At 38.9% G+C, this 20,959-nt stretch overlaps 1 protein-coding gene across 2 annotated transcripts in view; it reads right to left on the bottom strand.

The window, feature by feature from the left end:
* Positions 1–20,959, bottom strand: part of stab1 (stabilin 1) — a 273,869-nt gene that overhangs the window by 44,156 nt on the left and 208,754 nt on the right. For both annotated transcript variants that reach the window (XM_043707873.1, XM_043707874.1), the window contains 6 exons: positions 18,730–18,867; positions 15,943–16,002; positions 13,684–13,860; positions 7,622–7,708; positions 3,655–3,801; positions 2,512–2,568 (listed from right to left, as the gene is read on the bottom strand). In XM_043707873.1, coding sequence (XP_043563808.1) covers positions 2,512–2,568; positions 3,655–3,801; positions 7,622–7,708; positions 13,684–13,860; positions 15,943–16,002; positions 18,730–18,867 — 666 coding nt within the window. The remainder of the gene's footprint in view (positions 1–2,511; positions 2,569–3,654; positions 3,802–7,621; positions 7,709–13,683; positions 13,861–15,942; positions 16,003–18,729; positions 18,868–20,959) is intronic.

Raw genomic sequence — 20,959 nt, forward strand, 5'->3', positions numbered from 1 at the left:
TAAACAGCCTTTTGACTACCTTACATGTCATGGAAATGCAGCCAGGAATCAGAATGCAGATATTGCTTGCTAAAGGATAAATAGTTTAGAAAAATGAACTAAATTCTGTCCTTTAATGATCAAGCATGGCATGTAGAACCAAATTAAAGGGACTTCCTGATGTTTGCAATCAGGAAGTTCAGCTGAACTTCAGATGTTCCTTACTTTAATAGCTTAGATACAATCTGTGGGGTTCTTGCAGTCTAGTGATTGTATTCTGTGCCAGGAAGCCCAGGTTCAAGTCCAATCTATATCAGAGGTATATAATAACATCTATAGGCTGATCAGAAAATATTTAGTTTCATGAGAAGCAAATCTTTGGTTTCCTGATCAATCAGATCTCTCTGCTCCCCATTCTAGGGAGCAGCACAAGATTCTGCTGGAGATTATTAGATGTTTATTTTAGAAAAAGTTGCTAAACAATTCTTTGTAATATAGTAGTCCATTCTGAACAGTTATGCAATATTTTCTTCTTGGTCATATTTTCCTCCCATTAAAATGGTTAACATTGCCAAAAAGAAAATTCTTTGACATGAAATAAGAAATAGGAACACCATAAGCTACCTGAAGCTTGTTCCATCGCTTATTGCTAACTTTCTACCTCATTCGTTTGTCCTTTGCTAATAATTCTAAATTTATGACTTTGGTTATTGAACCACTTGCTATACTGAATAGCTTCTATCTACTCACTCCCATCATCTTCAGAATTCCTCAGCTTGCCTCCTCCATTCCAGAGAAAATCATCCTAATTTAAATTAATCCCTGTTTATAATTGAAGTTCCTAATTCCTGCTACCAGATTTGTTTTTGTCAATTCCACAAATATTTTGCAAGGTTTGACTGCAAGTCTGAATTATTAAACAAGGATTAAAAGAAACCATGAGTGAATGACGAAATCTAAGGAAACATCACTATCACCTATTAAGGCAAATTTCCCATTATAACTGTATTACATTTTGTTACATTTTCTTTTTGGCTAAACCTTGATGTTGCAAGACTTGGTTGTGATATCTGAGCAGTATCTTATAAAGTGTAGTTAAGAGTTATTCTCCCCTATTATATCTTGGTAAAAGTTACTTGCATAAATGCATGTGACCTGGCTAAATCTTCTAACTTGATTTCTGTGTTTCTTAAAGATTTTTGCATCATCTATTTTCTTTGGTCATGTCTTAGGATATCTTCCTATCAGCCAAAACCATTAAACCTAAAAAAACCCAATCTTGTTGTACAATTATTGTGACAACATAACCTGAATGTACAGGCCTTGACTTTGGTATTCTGCCTTCTTAACATCAATTGCTTTTGACTATTGGGCTTATTACCAGATGCAATTGTGGCCAAACAAAGAAATGTATCTCTAAACTGATGAGGGGATGTTTCTTTGACAGTAACTAATTTGTCCTTATCACCTTATCTAACTGAAGGCAAAAAAACATAAATTGATCCCTATGCAGATGATTGGCTTGTGTTTCACATTCCCTTAAAATTATGCTGATGACAGACTTCTAAGTTAGCCAGAACAGTCAGTACTTCATTTAATGTTCCTTTCTTCACCGTCCACACAGCTAACACAACTTCCTAAATGTTCTCTGCATCTGCAAAGCATTACTATTTCTTGGGCTATCCAAAGTTAAAACTAACATATATGCTTATATTCATATTCTTGGGATTAGATGGTAGCAGTAGTATAACGGATATATTCTACGTCTTGCCTAACAAAACATAAAAGCTGGGAGGTTATGCTGCAACTGTATAAATCATTACTTAGGCCATAGTTTGAGTACTGTGTAGTTCTGGTCACCTCATTACAGAAAGGATGTAATTCCACTTGAGAGAGTACAGAGGAGATTTACCAGGATTTTGGAAAACTGGAGTGATGAGGAAAGATTGGACAGCATGGAATCATTCTCCTTGGAACAGAAGAGACTGAGGAGAAATTTGATTGAGATATACAAAAGTGTGAGGGGCTGGGATGAAGTAGACAGGAAGAAAATAGTTACCTTAGCAGAAAGGCTAGATTAAGGCTGTATAGATTAAGGCTGTAGGTAGAAAGAATAGAGTGCAGATGAGAGACTTTTTTTGACCTAAAGGGATTTTTTAGGGGATATGGAACACACTATCTGAAAGGGTATTAGATGCAGAAACCCTTGAATCATTTAAAAGGTAACTGGATATGCATTGTTACAGTGCTGTAACCTGCAGGGTTAAAGATCAAATGCTAGAAAGTGGGATTAGACTGGATACTTTATTTTTAGGCTGGCACCAACATAATGGGCCAACTGGCCTTATCTGTGCCATAAGCATTCATGAATCTAATTAAATGACTATAAAATATACTGGAGGATGTCTAGGTATTTTCTTGTGGTTCTTTTTGTGAATGCTTTGTAAAATGTGATTCATTTTCTGATGTTATACAAAATTGCATTGATCTAAAATAAATTAGGGCAAACTTTCCAAATAAACTTAATCTTACCTGTGGTTTTGTTCCAAGAGGACAGGCAGGAGGATTCAAACAACTACCGCAGGGACCCTAAATATAAATAGTTCTCATTAATCCAAAAGTGTACTCATTTCCTTATTAAAAAAATACCATTTTGAAGCAGGTTTTCTGGTTTCTGTGCTTGACTGTATTGCATGGCTTTTATTCAGCACACATTAAAAACTTGGATGTGGAGGATTATGTGGCTGTAAGGGAGCTGTCTGAATTCCTGCCCATTTTGGCATGCTCCCTTACATCCCTATGAACACCTCTTAATTACATTTTATCTTTCCGGTCGACTATTCTCAAACAGAAGCAAAGAAAAATCTAACCTCAAATGTTTCACAAGTGCCCTGTAATGCTTAAACGGCATGGACAACCAATCTTAAATCGATCTTGCACTAAAGTATATGAGAAAGCATTGTACTTAAAGTCACAAATCAGCTTGAGCTATGAAGACTAATAAAAGTCAATCACAACACAATTTTAGAGATGGTGTAATTAAACATATGGAAGAAAGTTAAATAGAAATTGTAACAATATTAGTATATTGCTACAGCATATCACAGGAAGCCTGGTTGAATCAAACTGAAAAAAAAGAGTTTAAAAAAAGCACCCACATAAAAACATCCAAAAGGAATATAGGGCTATAGATACCTATAAGGTGAGATAATAGAAAATAATAAGCACATAAACAATACATATATATTTAACAGATCCATATAATTAGGACTGTGGAATTAGAGTGATATTTCTTTATGATTGTTTCAGGCTGGATTCACTGGCTGCATGCTGCCAGTAGATGGCTCCTTGAAAGGATATGTGTGGTTCAGTTTATTGTTGTTAAATAGTAATTCTTTCTGCTGAAATGCAGCTCTGGGCTGGGAGTGTGCAACTGAAGAATTTACACTGGTATGAAAAATATATATATCATGCATATATATGATGGGCATGACAATTTGAATTAAGATCCCAGATATACAGAGGTTAACTATATCTTCACTGAAAAATAAATCCTGTCAGATATTATATGGATGAATCTTGACTTGTTCATCCAGAATTAACCTAGTTTTCCATCAGAGCAGTTAGTAACATGAACAGAAACAAGAATGAAATTCATTTGGGAGAAAAACTTACACGGGCAGGGTGCATTGTAAGTGCATCGCACCGAGCGCCTATATGTGGAGGTTCCAAGAGACTATTGATGCCATATGCAATCCCGCCATCAAATTCCAGGTGTCTCTGAACAATCTGAGCACTTCCATCATTCACAATCAGATCTCCCTGATAAAAGATAATATTGCATGAATCAAACCTTGTGTAACAGGGCAGTGCCGTCATTAAGGGACCTAACTACTATTATACATGGATTATGGCACTAAATAAAGAAGGTATTTATTTTTATTTAAAATCAACATTGAAAACATTTCTAAACTACAGATGGTGATATGTTGATCTGGTGTGGTATGTTCAGATATGATCAGCAGTTTCTTTTAGCTTTATCCTGGGTTTATTTCCACTGAAAATTGAATCCCACTATAATTCACTTCCCCTTGTTTCAAATTATCCCACAGTATCCAACCATTTGTTTTAATTTGGTTAAAAAATTACATCATCTTGTAAATTGGTCTATGAACTTAAATTTGGAATTCAAATTTTTGATCCTAAACAATATCCCCACTAAACGTTGCCTTTGTACATCTGTGCAATAACCTCAAAGGTATTGTGCAGAAACAAAAACAGAAGTTGCTGGAAAAGTTCAGCAAGTCTGGCAGCATCTGAAGAGAAATCAAAAAAAGCTATAAAGAAAAGTAAGATGGATTATGAGAGTAAACTAGCTCAGAATATAAACACAGATAGCAAACCTTTCTATAAATATATAAAATAAAAAAGGGTGGCTGAGGTAAACATTGGTCCTTTACAGGATAAGAAGGTGGATTTAGTAATGTGACATAAAAAAATGGCCAAGGCACTGAGTAGGTATTTTGTGTTGGTCTTCACAGTAGAGGACATGAGTAACATGCCAGTAATTGACCAGGAGATAAAGATAGGTGAGGACCTGGAAGTAATCTTTATCATAGAGGAGGTAGTGTCGGGAAAGCTAATGGAGCTAAAGGTAGATAAGTCTCCTGGCCCTGTTGGAATGCATCCCAGGGTACTAAAGATGATGACCTGAGAAATAGCAAATGCACTTGCGGTAATTTTCCAAAATTCATTGGATTCTGGAGCAGTTCCAGCAGATTGGAAAACAGCAAATGTGATGCCACTGTTTAAAAAAAAGAGGTAGACAAAGGATGGGAATTATAGACTGGTTGGCGTAACTTCTGTAGCGGAGAAAATGTTTGAATCTATTATCAAGTAAGAAATAGCAAGACATCTAGATAGAAATTGTCCTGTTGGGCAGACGCAGCATGGGTTCATGAAAGGCAGGTTATGTTTAACTAATTTACTGGAATTCTATGAAGACATTACAAGGATGGTGGACATCAGGGACTCAGTAGATGTGGCGTATCTAGATTTCCAAAAGGCATTTGACAAGGTGTTGCACAAAAGGCGCTGCATAAAATAAAGATGCAAGGCATTACAGATAATGTATTTGCATGGATAGAGGATTGGTAAACTAATAGGAAGCAAAGACTGGGAACAAATGAGTGCTTTTCTGGTTGGTGATCAGTAACTAGTGGTGTGCCTCAGCGTTCAGTGTTGGGACTGCAATTATTCATAATTTACATAGATGATTTGGAGTTGGGGACCACATATAGTGTGTCAAAGTTTGATGATGACACTCAGATGAGTGGCAGAGCAAATTGTGCAGAGGACTGTGAAATTTTGCAGAAGGACATAGATACTTTAAGTGAGTGGGCAAAGGTCTGGCAGATGGAGTACAATGTTAATAAATGTGAAGTCATCCATTTTAGTAGGAATAACAATAAAAAGGAATATTATTTGAATGGTAAAAAGTTGTAGTATGCTTCGTTGCACAGGGCCCTGGCTGTCCTTGTGCATGAGTCACAGAAGGTTGGCCTGCAGGTACAACAAGTAATTAGGAAGGCAAATGGAATTTTGTCCTTCATTGTTAAAGGGATTGAGTTGAAAAGCAGGAAGGTTATGTTGCAGCTGTATAGGATACTGGTGAGGCCACATCTGGAATACTGGAATATTTACTTGAGAAAGGATGTACTGGCACTAGAGGGGGTACAGAGGAGGTTCACGAGGTTGATTCTAGAGTTGAGGGGGTTGGCTTATGAAGAGACACTGAGTACACTGGGATTATATTCATTGGAATTCATAAAAATGAGGGGGGATCTTATAGAAACTGATAAAATTATGAATGAAATAGGTAAGATAGATATAGAGAGGATGTTTCCACTGGCAGGTGAAACTAGGACAAGAGGACATAGCTGAAAATGTGTTGCTGGAAAAGCGCAGCAGGTCAGGCAGCATCCAGGGAACAGGAGAATCGACGTTTCGGGCATAAGCCCTTCTTCAGGAATGAGGAAAGTTTGTCCAGCAGGCTTGTCCAGCAAGAGGACATAGCCTCAAATTTGAGGGGAGCAGATTTAGGACCGAATTGAGAAGGAAATTCTTCAGGCAGAGGGTTGTGAATCTGTGGAATTCCCTGCCCAGTGAAGTAGTTGAGGCTTCCTCACTGAATGTTTTTAAAGCTAATACAGATAATTTTTTAACAGTAAAGGAATAAACAGTTATGGTAGGAGGGAAGGTAAGTGGAGCTGAGGCCACGGAAAGATCAGCCAAGGTCTTATTAAAGGGTTCGAAGAGCCAGACCTTAAACACAAACAAATTCACGTTAATCCAGAAGTTTACTTACTTCCTTTTTTAAAAAATTACCATTTTGAAGCAGATTTTCTGGTTTCTGTGCTTGACTGTATTGTGTGGCTTTTATTCAGCACATATTAACAACTTGGATGTGGAGTATTATGTGGCTGTAAGGGAGCTGTCTGAATTTTGGATGCAAACCTGGCATGCTCCCTTACATCCCTATGAACACCTCTTAGTTACATCTTATCTTTCCAGTCCACTATATCCAGACTGAAGCAAAGAAAAAAAAATCCTTGAATGTTTCACAATTGCTCTGTAATCTGCTCTTATTTCTTGTGTTCTTATGTTCTTAACGCTTCGGGACCTGTGACCCTTCCTCAGAACTGGACCGGAAATGTTAACGCTGATTTCTCTTCACAGATGCTTACCAGGCCTGCAAAGCTCTTCCAGCAACTTCTGTTTTTGTTTCTGACTTACAGCATCCGCAGTTCTTTCAATTTTTATAAGATATTGTGCTTGCCTTGTTATATTTTAAACTTAGCACATTCTCTGCTACTAGTAAAAGTTCAAAGGAATCATGCATTGAGAAAATAATTGTTGCATACAATAAGTTAAAGGGAATAATGACTCCAAGGTTGTTTGTTTTCTTCATGCCAATTTTCTGCCCCGAAGATGTTAGGGTTAATTCCATGTGTGCTCACTGTATCTGTTGTTGGCCACTCTTCATGCCTGAGCTGAGGCAGTACCAACTGGAGGATAATAGATAATCCTGATCCTGTCCTCATCCAACATCCATACACATGCTCATTCCAGGAGGCAGTCATGAATCAAGCAATAGCTTTGTCTAACTTTTCTTTTCCAAATCCAATGGAATGCCTGTCACCTTCCTTGCATGATCAATGAACTGACAGACTATAGGAGTAGCATAATTTTACAAAATGAAAACTTACCCTAATTCTGATTATATCTTGCCATCAAATACATTCAAAATATGATTAAAGAGCCCTCAATATATTGAAGAGGGAAACTCCAGGGATAATCATTGAGCATTAAAAAGCTCATCCAAATTGAGCCCATATATATGATTCTTCTTAAAAATCCAATCTGTCAGGTAGAGTTTTCTGATGATTATTTTCTGTGGAGTCTGTGGGAATCCCCTTGAACACATTAGCTTTGTGGAGGACAATGTCTGTCCTACCATTCAACTGATTATTGTTCAGTGTTTGTCAAAATTTGGTATGGTCAACATTTTGGGATAACACTTTAACATTCATAATTCACTTCTAAAATGGACTTCAATTTTAACATGCTGTATAACACTTACAATTATAGTCCTACTGCAACGGACTGAAATAAGTGATCCTCGCATTGTCCTCCTGCTGCTAATGAGTGGAAGGTCTGCTGCTAAAGTCTGTAAATGTAAGACATTGCATAAGTATTTGTAATAAATTGTATTCAGAATATATAGAAAATAAACCAATTTAATGTAGCGTATTTATTTTTACACGAAAGGAGAAAATCTGTTGAGCAAAGATTGCTTTTTGGCATATGAGTTATAAGAAGCTATGATTATTTCCATGAATAGTCCATGAATAGCCCTAAAAACTCATGGATCATTATGTCAGTGTAAGTGGAGAAAGTATGCACCAGTGACCTTCATCCACACTTGTTTACTTCTGCAAGAGATGTGAATTATGATGAGAACATGGAGAGGTAGAACTAACAATGCCAGTAATAATGTAAAATCACAGTACAGTTGAGGTCAAATTTACTGATCCAACATAGAGTCATAGAGAGGTACAGCACAGAAACAGACCCTTCGGTCCAACCCATCCATGCCGACCAGATATCCCAACTCAATCTAGTCCCACCTGTCAGCACCCGGTCCATATCCCTCCAAACCCTTCCTAGCCATATACCCTTCCAAATCCCTCTTAAATGTTGCAATTGTACCAGCCTCCACCACTTCCTCTGGCAGCTAATCCCATACACGTACCACCCTCTTTGTGGAAAAAGTTGCCCCTTAGGTCTCTTTTATATCTTTCCCCTCCCACCCTAAACCTACGGCCTCTAGTTCTGGACTCCCTGACCCCAGGGAAAAGACATTGCCTATTTACCCTATTCGTGCCCCTCATAATTTTGTAAACCTCTATAAGGTCACCTCTCAGCCTCCGACACTCCAGGGGAAACAGCCCCAGCCTGTTCAGCCTCTCTCTATAACTCAAATCCTCTGTTCAAACAAAGTGTGGTCAGACATAAGGATCTAGCTGAGTGTCCAAAATAGCTATTTGATAAGAGTTGTAATTATCTGGAAAGGTGGAGGAGTGGTGTAGTTTAATTGATATTTAAATGATTTAAAAAACAAATTTTTAATTGAATTATAACTTAAAACCATGGTTTGTAGCACAATGGCATTACAGGAAAGGACGGTGATGTGCAATTCCTGCAGAAGTGGGAAACCTGATTAACAGATGTTAACTGGATCAAACAAATTTCAGTATTTCCAACTGAAATAGAATTGGACACAAGCCGACAAACCAGAGAGTAGGAAAAGGTCTTTGGAGAAACAGTTTGAGAGAGTGGTTGAACCCATTGAGTGTTAGGATCTGGCAGAGGGAGAAACAGTTATTTATCCAAATATTGGGGTAAATAAATAGATATTTTAGCACAAAATTCCCAGAGGAAATGATCCATAACAAGTTTGTGGCAGGATCCTAAACAAAACCATAAAACGGATTAAAGTGGAAACAAATGGCTCACTCAGATGGCTGGCGGGGGGTGGGGAGGATCAATTAAATAAGAAATGCAGTAGCTTTGGACAAATCACTAGTTAGAAAAGGTGGCTGCTGTATTATGCAGGCTTTGTTGCTGCACAGAGCAATGGTTAAGGACTTAAGAAAACTGGGAAAGTTTATGGATAAAGGAGGAGTGTGGCCAAATATTGTGGCCTGTTTGAAACATGAAAGAAAGGAAAAGACAGAGGTCAGGCAGAAGTAACTTAAGATTAGAAAAGAAGCTAAGGAAAGGTGAAGGTTTCAGGTTTACTGCCTGAGCAAGTCTTCCAGATAAGGGGAGAAAATGGAAGGATAGGCAACTTTAAAATAGGTACCGAATTAATAAAATGGCAAAACGGATACTATTTTAGATAAATAAACAGAGAAATTAAAACTGCAGAGGTAAGGAGCCGAGGAAGTAATAACAATCAAAGAATATGTAGAAAAAGATAGAACTAGCCAAGAATAAGACATAAATTTTAAAAACCACAAAAAGGAAAACATGCAAAATGTACACAGGGAATTGAGGAAGAAAGTCATTTCAGATCAGTTAGAAACATGGAAACAAAACAAGATGAAAGAATGAGGTCTGGATCTTCAGGAAAGGAGATACTTCAAAGAATGAAAAAGATTAAGTACATTTCAATTTTAATATTGTGTGCCATAAAGTGGAGAGACTAAAAGCAATTAGTGATCAATGCAGAGAACATGTCACTTTGAATAATAGTTTAGATGGGTGATTTAGAAGGAATAAAGGCGAGAGAAATCTTAGTGCAGATTGGGCCTATGTGATTAGGACTATTGCTCATTTAAAGAGTAAACACCAACAGCGACAGACTGGCTGATGCTGGTTTGTGCATTGCAATTTCTAACTAGTTTTATGCAATTCTTTGACAACCCCCAACTTGAAGTACAGAATTAATGAATTCACTCTTATGCGTACAAATGGTTAGTGTTTTGGGTATAAATTTATAGGGTAGAATCATTAGCCACAGGGCAGAAATTTGTCTTAAAATTAACTAATTTATAAATTACAGGACTCCACAGGAAGGGCCTGGTAGACAGGAAGTTTCTCAGATGGAGGAAAACCAAGAATGAATTCTACATCTTAGAAGTTTCTAATTAGGAATAATTTGCTCTTCCATCAAGAACGTGCCTAGTTACAGGAGTTGTTGAACTTTGAAGCAGATCATACATATACTCAATTTCTGCAGGCCTGTGCTGGGCTCCCATCATAAATCAGGCAGCAATATGTCAAAAGACCTGGAGTTAGTCCACATTCCACAGATGGCAGATCCCAGGACTCTCTGCCAGTTTCTGGGGCCTGGTTTGGGACTCTATGTTTTGCAGATTTGGTTATCTGTGCAGAAACCCTGATTAGAGGGCAGAAGTGCATCCAAGGGACAAAACTGGGACCATCTTATTGTCTAGTTCTGGAATAGATCGCCAAGGAGATCTCCAGGACACCTCTCACTTCATGTCCCTTTCATACAGGAATCTGCAGAGACATAGCTCCCTTCCCAATAGCTTTGTGGTTGTACCAGCACAAGAAGAACAAAGCACAGAAGAACAATAGCAGTCTATATGAAGGTGAAGAAGAAGCACTATTAATCAAGATGGCATTGATACAATAGCTAGCAATGATCTTGATTCAGGAGGTCAGGACATAAAAGCTGCTTGAATGGAGATGTGGAATTGTAGCAGAAAAAGTCACTAGTGGGAGTGGTCTCTCATATTGAAGGGTAAAATGTACAAGATGAAATATTACAAAATACTCAGAACAAGTATATTCCTATTATAAAGGGGTGATCCCACAATTTACTAAAATAGATAAGGAAGCATCGAACAAAAAGGATGAAAAATAAAAATTGGACAGACATGAAGAACAGCAGAAAATAATAAAAAGGTAATTCAGAAGAAAGAAATTAGAGTATGAGAACAGCTAGCTAGAAAAGCAAAAAATGTATGGCAGGAATTTCTACAGGTATTTATACAGGAAGAATGTAAGTGATGGTCCTTTACAGAGTGAGAATAGAGAGTTAATAATAGAAAATAAGGAAATGGTACATAAAATGATCTAATGTTTTGTTTCCTTTTATGCTATAGAGGTTACAGCAAATGTTCTAGTAATAGCTGTAAATCAAGGGGTGGTAGGAGAGGTATTTAATGACTTTACAATTTCTAGGGAAGCAGTACTAAGTGAACTGATGGAGCTGTGGACTTTCGCCAGAGTCCAGACGGACTTAACCCTAGGATCTTAACAGAGGTGGCTATTAAGATAAACAATATGTCAGCATTAATTTTCCAAAATTTGCTAGATTCTGGAAAGTTTCCATTAGATTGGAAAGTAGAAAATATAATTCCTGTATTTAAGGCAGAAAATGGGAATGAGGGCAATTGCAAAATGTGCAACACTTGCCCATTTACCTCCTTCTTCCTCACTGTCCATGGCCCCAAAAACACCTTCCAGGTAATCTATTAATCTACTCTACAACGTTCGCTGCTCACAATATGGTCTCCATTATACTGGTGAGATTGGCGACCGCTTTGTGAATATTTCCATTCTGTTCCATAACAATGACCCTGACCTCCCAGTTGTATGGCATTTCAATAAACTGCCTTGTTCCTATGCCAAGGATCACTGGACCCAAAAAATTAACTCTGGGCCTCAGAATGGCTCCACAGGTTGGTGCAACATCGAGGGCCAAAGGGCCTGTACTGCTCTGTAACAATCTATGTTCTATGTTTTGTTCCTCTCTGTATAGATGCTGGCAGACCTGCTGAGTTTCCCAACAAGTTCTGTTTTTGTTTCTAAACATTTCTGCCCTGGGCTAGCTGCAATGTTTCAATGAAGCTCAAGCAAATAATACCTCATTTTCCCATTGGCACTTGACAGCCTCAAGGTCTCATTAAGTTCCATAATTTCAGAAACTGATGGTATTATTACGGCTATTCTCCATTTTCTTCACTTTTTTTGCCCCAACCCCAACCCCTCAACCCGCAGTCTTGTATTGTTTGTGTCATGTTTACTTTGCTGTTAGTCATGACCGCCCATTCACTATCTTTTAAATCTTAATTGACCCTCATTTCACATCTCATTTTCCCTTTCAGCACCATTATGAACCACTTTGTCTTTTGCATGGGCCTCCGCACCATCTGCATTCTTGCTTCTCCTTTGCCTCTGTCAAAAATATATTTAAAAATCCAACACTTTTCAGTTCTGAAGAGTCAAACCGAATTTGAAACATTAACTCTGTTTCTCTCAAAACAAATGCTGCTGGAACTGCTGAGTTTCTCCAGCCTTCTCTGTATACACTTCAGATTTTCAACAAATACAATATTTTGCTTTTAATAAACAAAAAGGCAGTTAGCTGATGACTACAATGAGGGAGATGTTAAAATTGAATATTAAGGAGGTTATAATTGACTACTTTGAAAATCTCAAGGTAATAATTTTAAGTCAGCATGGTTTTTGTGAAAGCAGAAACATATTAACTCAATTTATGGGAGTTTTGTTTGAGGGAGCAACATGCCCATGGATGAAGAGGATCTCATTGGTACACATAGTTGGATTTCCAGAAGGTGTTTGACAAGGTGCTGTATAAAAGGTTATTTGCGCAAAAGTGGGAGTTCAGGGTTTAATGGGTAACATATTAGCATGGATAGAAAATTCACTAACAGAAAACATACTGCATTACTTGGTCTTTTGTTTGATTTGCAGGATGTGATTATTAGAATCCTGCATCATATCCTAGTTACTATCAATTCTGAAGAAGGGTCACTGGGCTCAACGGCTTATGCCCGAAATGTCGATTGTCCCGCTCCTTGGATGCTGCCTGATCAGCTGCACTTTTCCAGCACCATACTCTCGTCACTGGGCTCAAAGCATTAGCCCTGCTTTCTCTCCACAAACGCTGCCAGATCTGCTGATTTTCTCCAGCAATTTCTGTTTTTGTTTCAGAGTCCTACGGGAGCCTGTGCTGAGCCATCAAAGGTTTACAGTTAACATCAATGAAATTTAGATAAGACAATCCAAGGCATGGTAGCTAAATTTACATATTATACAAAGTTAAGTGGAAAAGTATGTTGTGAAGAGAACATACAGATGTTACAAGCAGATAGAGACACATTGAGTGAATGTCTAAAAGTCTGGCAGGTGCAGTACAACATGGAGAAATATGAAGTTTTTCACTTTGGCAGAAAAAGCCAGACATTCCATGCCTTCTGACAGGGCTGCGGGCATAAAAGACTACACCCTCATCCTAGTCCTATGGAAGGATTTTCTCTCTGCACTCTGTTATTCCAAACAACTTCAGAGCCTCTTGACCTAAGAATTAAATGAAATTAACTTGGCTGTCAGTAGCTCTTGGTGGGGCCATTGGCCTGATATGGCTACTCTGATTGGGCCTGTTTCCTTACAATTTCAGCATTCTAAATAGGATGGTGAGCATGGAGAAGGCCAGTTACAAGATTCCCTTCTTGAAGGTTTTGCCAGCAAATACATTCTCCTCAAGGTGGGCTGAGAAACCCTAAAATGAACCTGATGTTGGGATCCCAAAGCTTGTCAGAAAATGCAGCCAAAACAGTCCACACAATTGAAGTTCTAAATTACCTTTGAATCCCTGATCATGTGAAATTTTAAGTATGCCACAAGGTTGTGTCTGTTTTCATTACTATAAAGCCAATCTTTCCTTTCCTTAGGAAGAGAACTAAAAGCTTCATCTGTTGGCCACAACATTGTGAATGGTCTGTGGATTGGATCTTCCAGTAGAGGTAGCAGATTAGTTTCCTGTGAAAAATCAAAGCATTAGGAAGTTACTATTCTGTAATTTGATAATTTATATAATATATAAACACAAACATCCAAGAGATTCCAGAAGAGATACTGTTTATAGTGTTGGAGGTTTGGAGTCTGCTTCAGATTTTGTTTAGACAACTTGTGACTCCAGTAGGGCCGCCCTCACATCTGACACTCAGGTGTACATCTGTAACATATGACAGCATAACCTGGAGGCCTAATAGCAGAAAAGTCTTGTGATTTGAACCAGATATTGTGCATTTCACACATGTCTCTGACATCAAAAGATGGGGGTAGGGCAATGAAGGGAATTCAGGCCACAAAAGTCAAAGAATGTTATTTCAAAGAAACAGTCAATTCGTCCCACAAAGTCCCTCCTGATGTTTTCCTGGACTGATCACTACAGGATTCCAATGTTCTTGTTTGCTTCCTTTACCCTTTATTTTTCTCTTTTAAAAGCAATGATCTAATTACTTCTCAAAACTATTTAGCAATTCCATACTTTACCCACTCACTGAGTAATGAAATATTTTCAAACCTCCCCTTTAATTGTTTTTGTGATCATCTTTAATTGTACCCTACCACAAACCTTTTTTGTGTACTAATTTACATTGGTGCACTCCCACGCACCTCAGGAGACACTGAAGTGCTTTAGTGAATAAGATTTCCCGATCTCCTCAGTAGATGATCAGAAAATCCCCCTTCTGTAACATATTCTTACATTCTTATCATAGAAAGAGCATAGATAGAAAAGAACCATTCTGAAACAGAAGTAGAGACAAAACAAAGGAGGAAGGTCAGGAGATATTGGATAATCTCTGAAAATGGGGATGGGAACTGCTGTACATGATTAGTGCTTGTATCACAGGCAGCATGTAAAATTCATGCTCCTTTTTTAAAAAATACAATTGCTGTTTGCAACCAATGCTCTCTGCAATGTTCACTAGCTGTGTGAGTGGCTAGTGCTAATCAAGGGGAGCCTGCACCTCATGAAAGGGAGGCATATTGTAGCTGCAGGATGATTGTTAGGCTCTGTACTTCGAACAGTGGCTGAACATCAGGGACGGCAAACATCAAAATTCACTTGAGGTAATGCTGGAAGGATTGACTAAAAAGGATAGTCTTCCTGCAACCACAAAGGGACCAATGAACCAGTTATGTATATGTCCTTTTGAAATCTACTCCTCAGTTCATAATACTTCCAAATCTTGTGGCATCTGTAAATTTTGAAATTGTGCCTAGAACACTTAAATCTAGGTCATTACTACATATCAAGAAAAGCAGTGACCGTAGTATCCCTACAGTGTGGAAGGAGGCCATTCAGCCCACGGAGTCCACATCAACCCTCAAAAGACTATACCAAACAGACCCACACCCCTACCCTATTCTTGTAACCTGGGCGCTACAGTCAATATAGCATGGCCAATCCACCTAACCTGCACATCTTTAGACTGTGGGAGGAAACTGGAGCACCCGAAAGAAACGCACGCAGACACAGGGAGAATGTGCAAAGCCCTATACGGACAGTTGCCCAGGGCTGGAATCAAACCCAAGTCTCTGGCGCTGTGAGGCTGCAGTGCTAACCACCAAGCCACTGTGCCATCCCACTGACAGTACTGACACCTGGGGAATCCCACTGTACACCTGATTCCATCTGAAAAGCAACCAGTCACTATTACTCTCAGCTTCCTGCTCCTCAGACATCTTTGTAGTCGACAGTCACTATCACTTTTATTCCATGAACTTTAACTTACTTTATGTGTCCTCTGTCATAATATCAGAACCGAAGATAATCAAAGCAGGGAATGTTTCTAAAAGCAGTAAGGAAGGTTTCCTCGACTACACAACTGTGACTGTATTTTAAAAGTGAAAAAAAACTACACAACCAATTATTAAGAATATTTTGATGTTAGTTTTAGGGTTTTATAAATTCTGTTTATTTCCTTTTGTTTAACTGTTGACAGTGGACAGCCAGCAGTTCCACACAACACTGCTTCTCTGCTATAACATAACTGTTGTCTAAGTAGAGGCAGCATGACCAGAAGCCTGCAAGTATTAAAGGAAATGTCCTACCTTGATCAAAGTACTAAAAATCTTGTATCCATTAGCGTTTGCAACTGTGCTGATGTTGTGCTGCAAAAGAATTCAAACAGAAGAAATAAATGAACAGTTGCTCCTAAAATGTAAGATACTAGTCAAGGTTTTGCTGACTCAAGTAAGATAGGACTTTCATACAAGCAGTAGAAAAATCACTGGGGACTGGGTGGGGTGGGGGTGGGGGGCGTGGTTGGTGGGTTGCGGTGCTGAAGGCTCATGGGCAGCCATCACAGGCTGTCCTCATGTTCATGTCTGGCTGTTAAGGAGTCTTCCTAACAGCAGGACTGGTTTCTGACATGCTTTCTGCCACAAAGGATGTAGGAAGGAGATCTAAAGAATCCATTGGATGACTAATAGCCATTTTGCCAGCTTGTCAACATTGGCAAAGAGGATTGCAAAACCATATTACGAGCTGCTCCCCTTCAGATCAAGAGGGAAGTCTGACTGGTTTGTATTGCTAACTCATGTTTCACCTGACTGTCAGGATTCTGACCTTTTGGTGAAACGTTGCCCAATGATCCCAAAATTATCAATAATTTGCTTTTTAACTTGATACAGCATCCAAAGTTATTTTAAACAAATTTGTCGTGTATGGAAACGTTTTTCAAGCTGCTGCTTCTCTTCCGAAGACATTGAATTTTTCTGGGATATGGTTTCACATGACAGCAGCTCTTGGATAATGTGTCCAAATGACCACTTTTTACATGTGACTCCAGAAAGGGAATTTGGCAGCTTCTTATATCCTGAACTTTTACCACAGCCAAAGCTAATAATGTGTTACTGCAAGTTTCTTGCTTTCTGTTTTGTAGGATCATTGGACTTGAAACACTAACCCTCTTTCGCCCTCCACAGATGCTGCAGACTCACTGAGTTCTCCAGCACGTTTTTTTAAAAATTTCATATCGCCAGCTTTCACAGTATTTTGCTTTTGTTATCCTCTGTCCTTGTTTGCCCTGAGAAGGCAGTGCAAGATTTGTTTCTCTTCACAAATGATTTATTTGCTAGGCCACTTCAAAGAGCACGAAGGGTCAAAGGAGTTATGTGGCATTGGATTTACATTTTACAATTTTGTCCTACTTGAGGACTTGAAAATAAACTTCTGGCATTCCAATACATTACTGAAGGATTACTGAACTGTCAGAGGTACTGACTTTCAGATGAGACATTAAACTGGGGTCCAGCTGCCTGCTCAGATGGATGTAAAAAGACCCCTTCAAAATTAGGGCTAAGAACAACACAGCAGTTATCTCTGGTGTCCTGGGCAATATTTATCGCACAACCAACATCACAAAATACTGGTCATGATCATATTAGTGCTTGTTGACGCTGTCTGTTGTGCATATTAGCTACCATGTTTCCTTCATTAGAATCGTAGAATCCCTACAGTGCAGAAGCATGCTATTCAGCCCATAAAGTCTACACCAAACCATCAAAAGAGCATCCCACCCAGACCTAGCACCTACCTGATCCCTGTAATCCTGCATTTCCCATGGCTAATCCATTTAGTCTGCACATCCTTGGACACTATGGGCAATTTAGCATGGCCTAACCTGTACATCTTCACACTGTGGGAGGAAATTGGAGCACTTGGACAAAATCCACGCAGACACGGGAAGCTTGTGCAAACTCCACGTAGACAGCTGCTTGAGGCCGGAATCAAACCCAGGTCCCTGGCGCTGTGACAGGACAACCCTTCAAAATTACTTCACCAGCTACAAAACACTTTGAGATGGATGGTTATCTTGTAAACTGGTATTTAAATGCAAGCCTTTCTTTTTATTTTAAGTAGCGCACACAATGCAGGATGGCAGGTTTCCTTTACTGAAGGACATTGGAGAACACCAGCCAGAAATCTTTGACTATCTGGCAGCTTATGATCATTTTTCTAGATCCTGGATAGCAATCAGGAAATGAAGCTTATTTTTCTCTTCCTACCACAGCTCAGGGTAATGTGGCAGCTTACCTCACTACTGACTCAGCTTAAGTTAGCTAACTGAACACAGCTTGTGAATCAATGGAGAGCTTCTTGTGGGAGCTGATTAATAATGGATTATTGCATCAAAGTTCTCAGCCCAGGTCATGAAACAGAATTAACTGACAATTTCCTTCAACCATGTTCCAATCTTCAGCTGAAACTGATCTCCGGGATGACATTTAATTGTACTGAGTCACTACTTAATTGTGTGTGCATACTTTTAGTGAATGGACTTCAAATATTTTCGGCAATCATGCCTTTTTAAATGTTTATCCATGTTTTTTAGAAGAGTTTATAGCCATATTGACAAAAGTTCAGTTTTAAAAATAAAATGTTTTCTCTGGTTCTTTTCTTATCCAACTTGGCCAGAATTCCCACAAAATTATGAGAGTGCTTCGAATGTTCATTCCAAGGACATCATCAATAAGCCAATCTTATCTTTGCCCTTGCAGACTTTCAGTAAAAGAATAGAAGATAGAAATCAGGAGCAGGAATCCCAGTTTATATTTCCTTCATTTCCTTCCTCCATCAATCATTCTAGGGGCCAAAAGCAATTCAACCTTTGCCAATCCCAGTGGAAATCAGTATATCGTAATAGATCAAGGATTCAATCTTTGCAATTTGTAGATCTGTAAACACCAAGTACGGCATCATCAGGACGGTCAGCGTGCACATGCATTTCTTTAAACTGCAACATTAATGTTCAGAAAGACTACATAAGATACAGTTTTCATACTAAAATGTGATTAATAAGAAAGCATTTATTTTCAGATTTTCTTCCAACCTACCAGAGGTTGTGTGACTAATCGGTTAGTAGATGTTAAGTTGTATGGGACTAAGATCTTGTTGATGTAATGGATAATTCCGTTCGTTGCAAGGTAGTCAGAGGTGATGATCTGTGCATCTCCATTCAAGTAAATTGCATTCTATGTTAAAAAATTAAAATAATATACTTTTTTAAAAAAATGACAGCACACTCCAATTTAGCGCAGCTAGATAAATCACAATCACTCCATTTATAGATAAAAATCACACAACACCAGGTTATAGTCCAACAGGTGGTTGTAGAGTACCTGATGAAGGAGCAGCTCTCTGAAAGCTAGTGCTTCCAATTAAACCTGTTGGACTATAACCTGGTGTCGTGTGATTTTTAACTTTGTACACCCCAGTCCAACACCGGCATCTCCAAATCATGACTCCATATTTATTTCATCTTCTAAATTTATCTGGTACCTTTGGACAGCAAGGCATCGTGGTCCAGCACACTGACATCTCCAACCAGCACATTTCCTTTATCAAGCCATGACTTGAGGACTAGTATGGCAAAGGACCAGCCTCAAAATCAAATTCAGTTTGTCTTAGATTAAGCTAACAAATGCATTCACATCTGCATTCCAAGACGGAATACACTGGAGATAATGTCGAATAGGTCCCAGGGATGTATAAATGCAGTTATGAAATAATTTAGTGTAAGTGGAACTCCACCAGAGTGGAGGAATAGGGCCTCAGTGAGGGAGGGAACTGAGCAGTGGAGCTTGTGCAGACCCTCTCTGGAGGGAAGGGTGTCTTTGTCATATTAAAGTCTCATGGAGGAGAGGGTGACAACAGATTTTTTTATACCAGCTGTGCACTACCAGCGTATTTCTATGTAAATAAACTTTAAGTTTCTCTTCATGTTTGAAAAAGCCTGATGCACATGGAATAAAGAATCCCTGCTTCACGATTTTCGGACTTTGTGCTTAAATCTCCCAATACGTTTCATCGGTTTTGCCTGGAGAGGAGTAGGCCAAGAGCAGCAGTTTACAAAATTTAAAATGGGTCTGAATGGACTAGATAGGGAGAAACTGTTCCCAATCCTAAAAGAATCGAGAGAGAGAGGTACAGATTTGACGCAACTTGCAAACGAAAAAACTGAGAGCAATATTCACATTTCCAGTAGGAAGGTCTGGAATGTACTGCCCAGAAATTTGTCGAGGCAGGTTCAATCAAAGCATTCAAGAGAGTACGCGGCGATTATCTAAACAGAAACAATGAACAAGGTTATGGAGAAAAAGGCAGGAGAATGGAGCAATGTCAAAATATACATTTGTAAATCTGGTGCAAATATGATGGGCCCAATGGCTTCCTTCTGCACCATAATAATTCTATGATTTTATAGCATTGTGATATAGAAGAGAATGCAGTTTATTATTTGGATTGGAGACGCAGAATCCCAACGATGTGAAAGCAGGCCATTCAGCCCACAGAATCCATACCGACTCTCCCCCACTACCCTATGCCTGTAACTTTGCATTCCCCATGGCTAACCCACCCAACCTTCACATTCCTGATGTGTTTGCAGGAAGAATGGATCACATACACTGTAGCACATGTGAGATGTACAGATATAAAAACGAGTTGAAAGGAATCTGGGGTAACGTCAGGTCCAATAGTTAATCTGATTCATGTAACTACATTGGTAATAAACATACCAAATACTATATTGTCAAAGCAAAGAGTAGGGCAATTGTTCTCAAAGTATGTACTGTGATTATGTGATCTATAGCCTTCAGTTCTGTCCTCACTTTTAGTCAATAAGCAACAAAAAGAGAACGCAGACCATGAAGTTGACACAAAGATGGGTCACAAGATTGAACCCTGGCATCAGGATCAGGTAATGAGGGAAAATTAGAAAGATCTACAATGTATGGACTTGAAACCTTATCGAGTTCTTTGAGGATGTGACTAGAAAAGTTGATGAGGGTCGAGCTGTGGATGTAGTGTATATGGACTTCAGCAAGGCATTTGATAAGGTTCCCCATGGTAGGCTCATTTAGAAGGTCAGGAGGAATGGGATTCAGGGGAACCTAGCTGTCTGGATACAGAATTGGCTGGCCAACAGAAGACAGTGAGTGGTAGTAGAAGGAAAATATTCTGCCTGGAGGTCTGTGGTGAGTGGTGTTCCACAGGGCTCTGTCCTTGGGCCTCTATTGTTTGTAATTTTTATTAATGACTTGGATGAGGAGATTGAAGGATGGG

Source organism: Chiloscyllium plagiosum, chromosome 18, assembly GCF_004010195.1.
Source record: "Chiloscyllium plagiosum isolate BGI_BamShark_2017 chromosome 18, ASM401019v2, whole genome shotgun sequence".
Taxonomy (NCBI): domain Eukaryota; kingdom Metazoa; phylum Chordata; class Chondrichthyes; order Orectolobiformes; family Hemiscylliidae; genus Chiloscyllium; species Chiloscyllium plagiosum.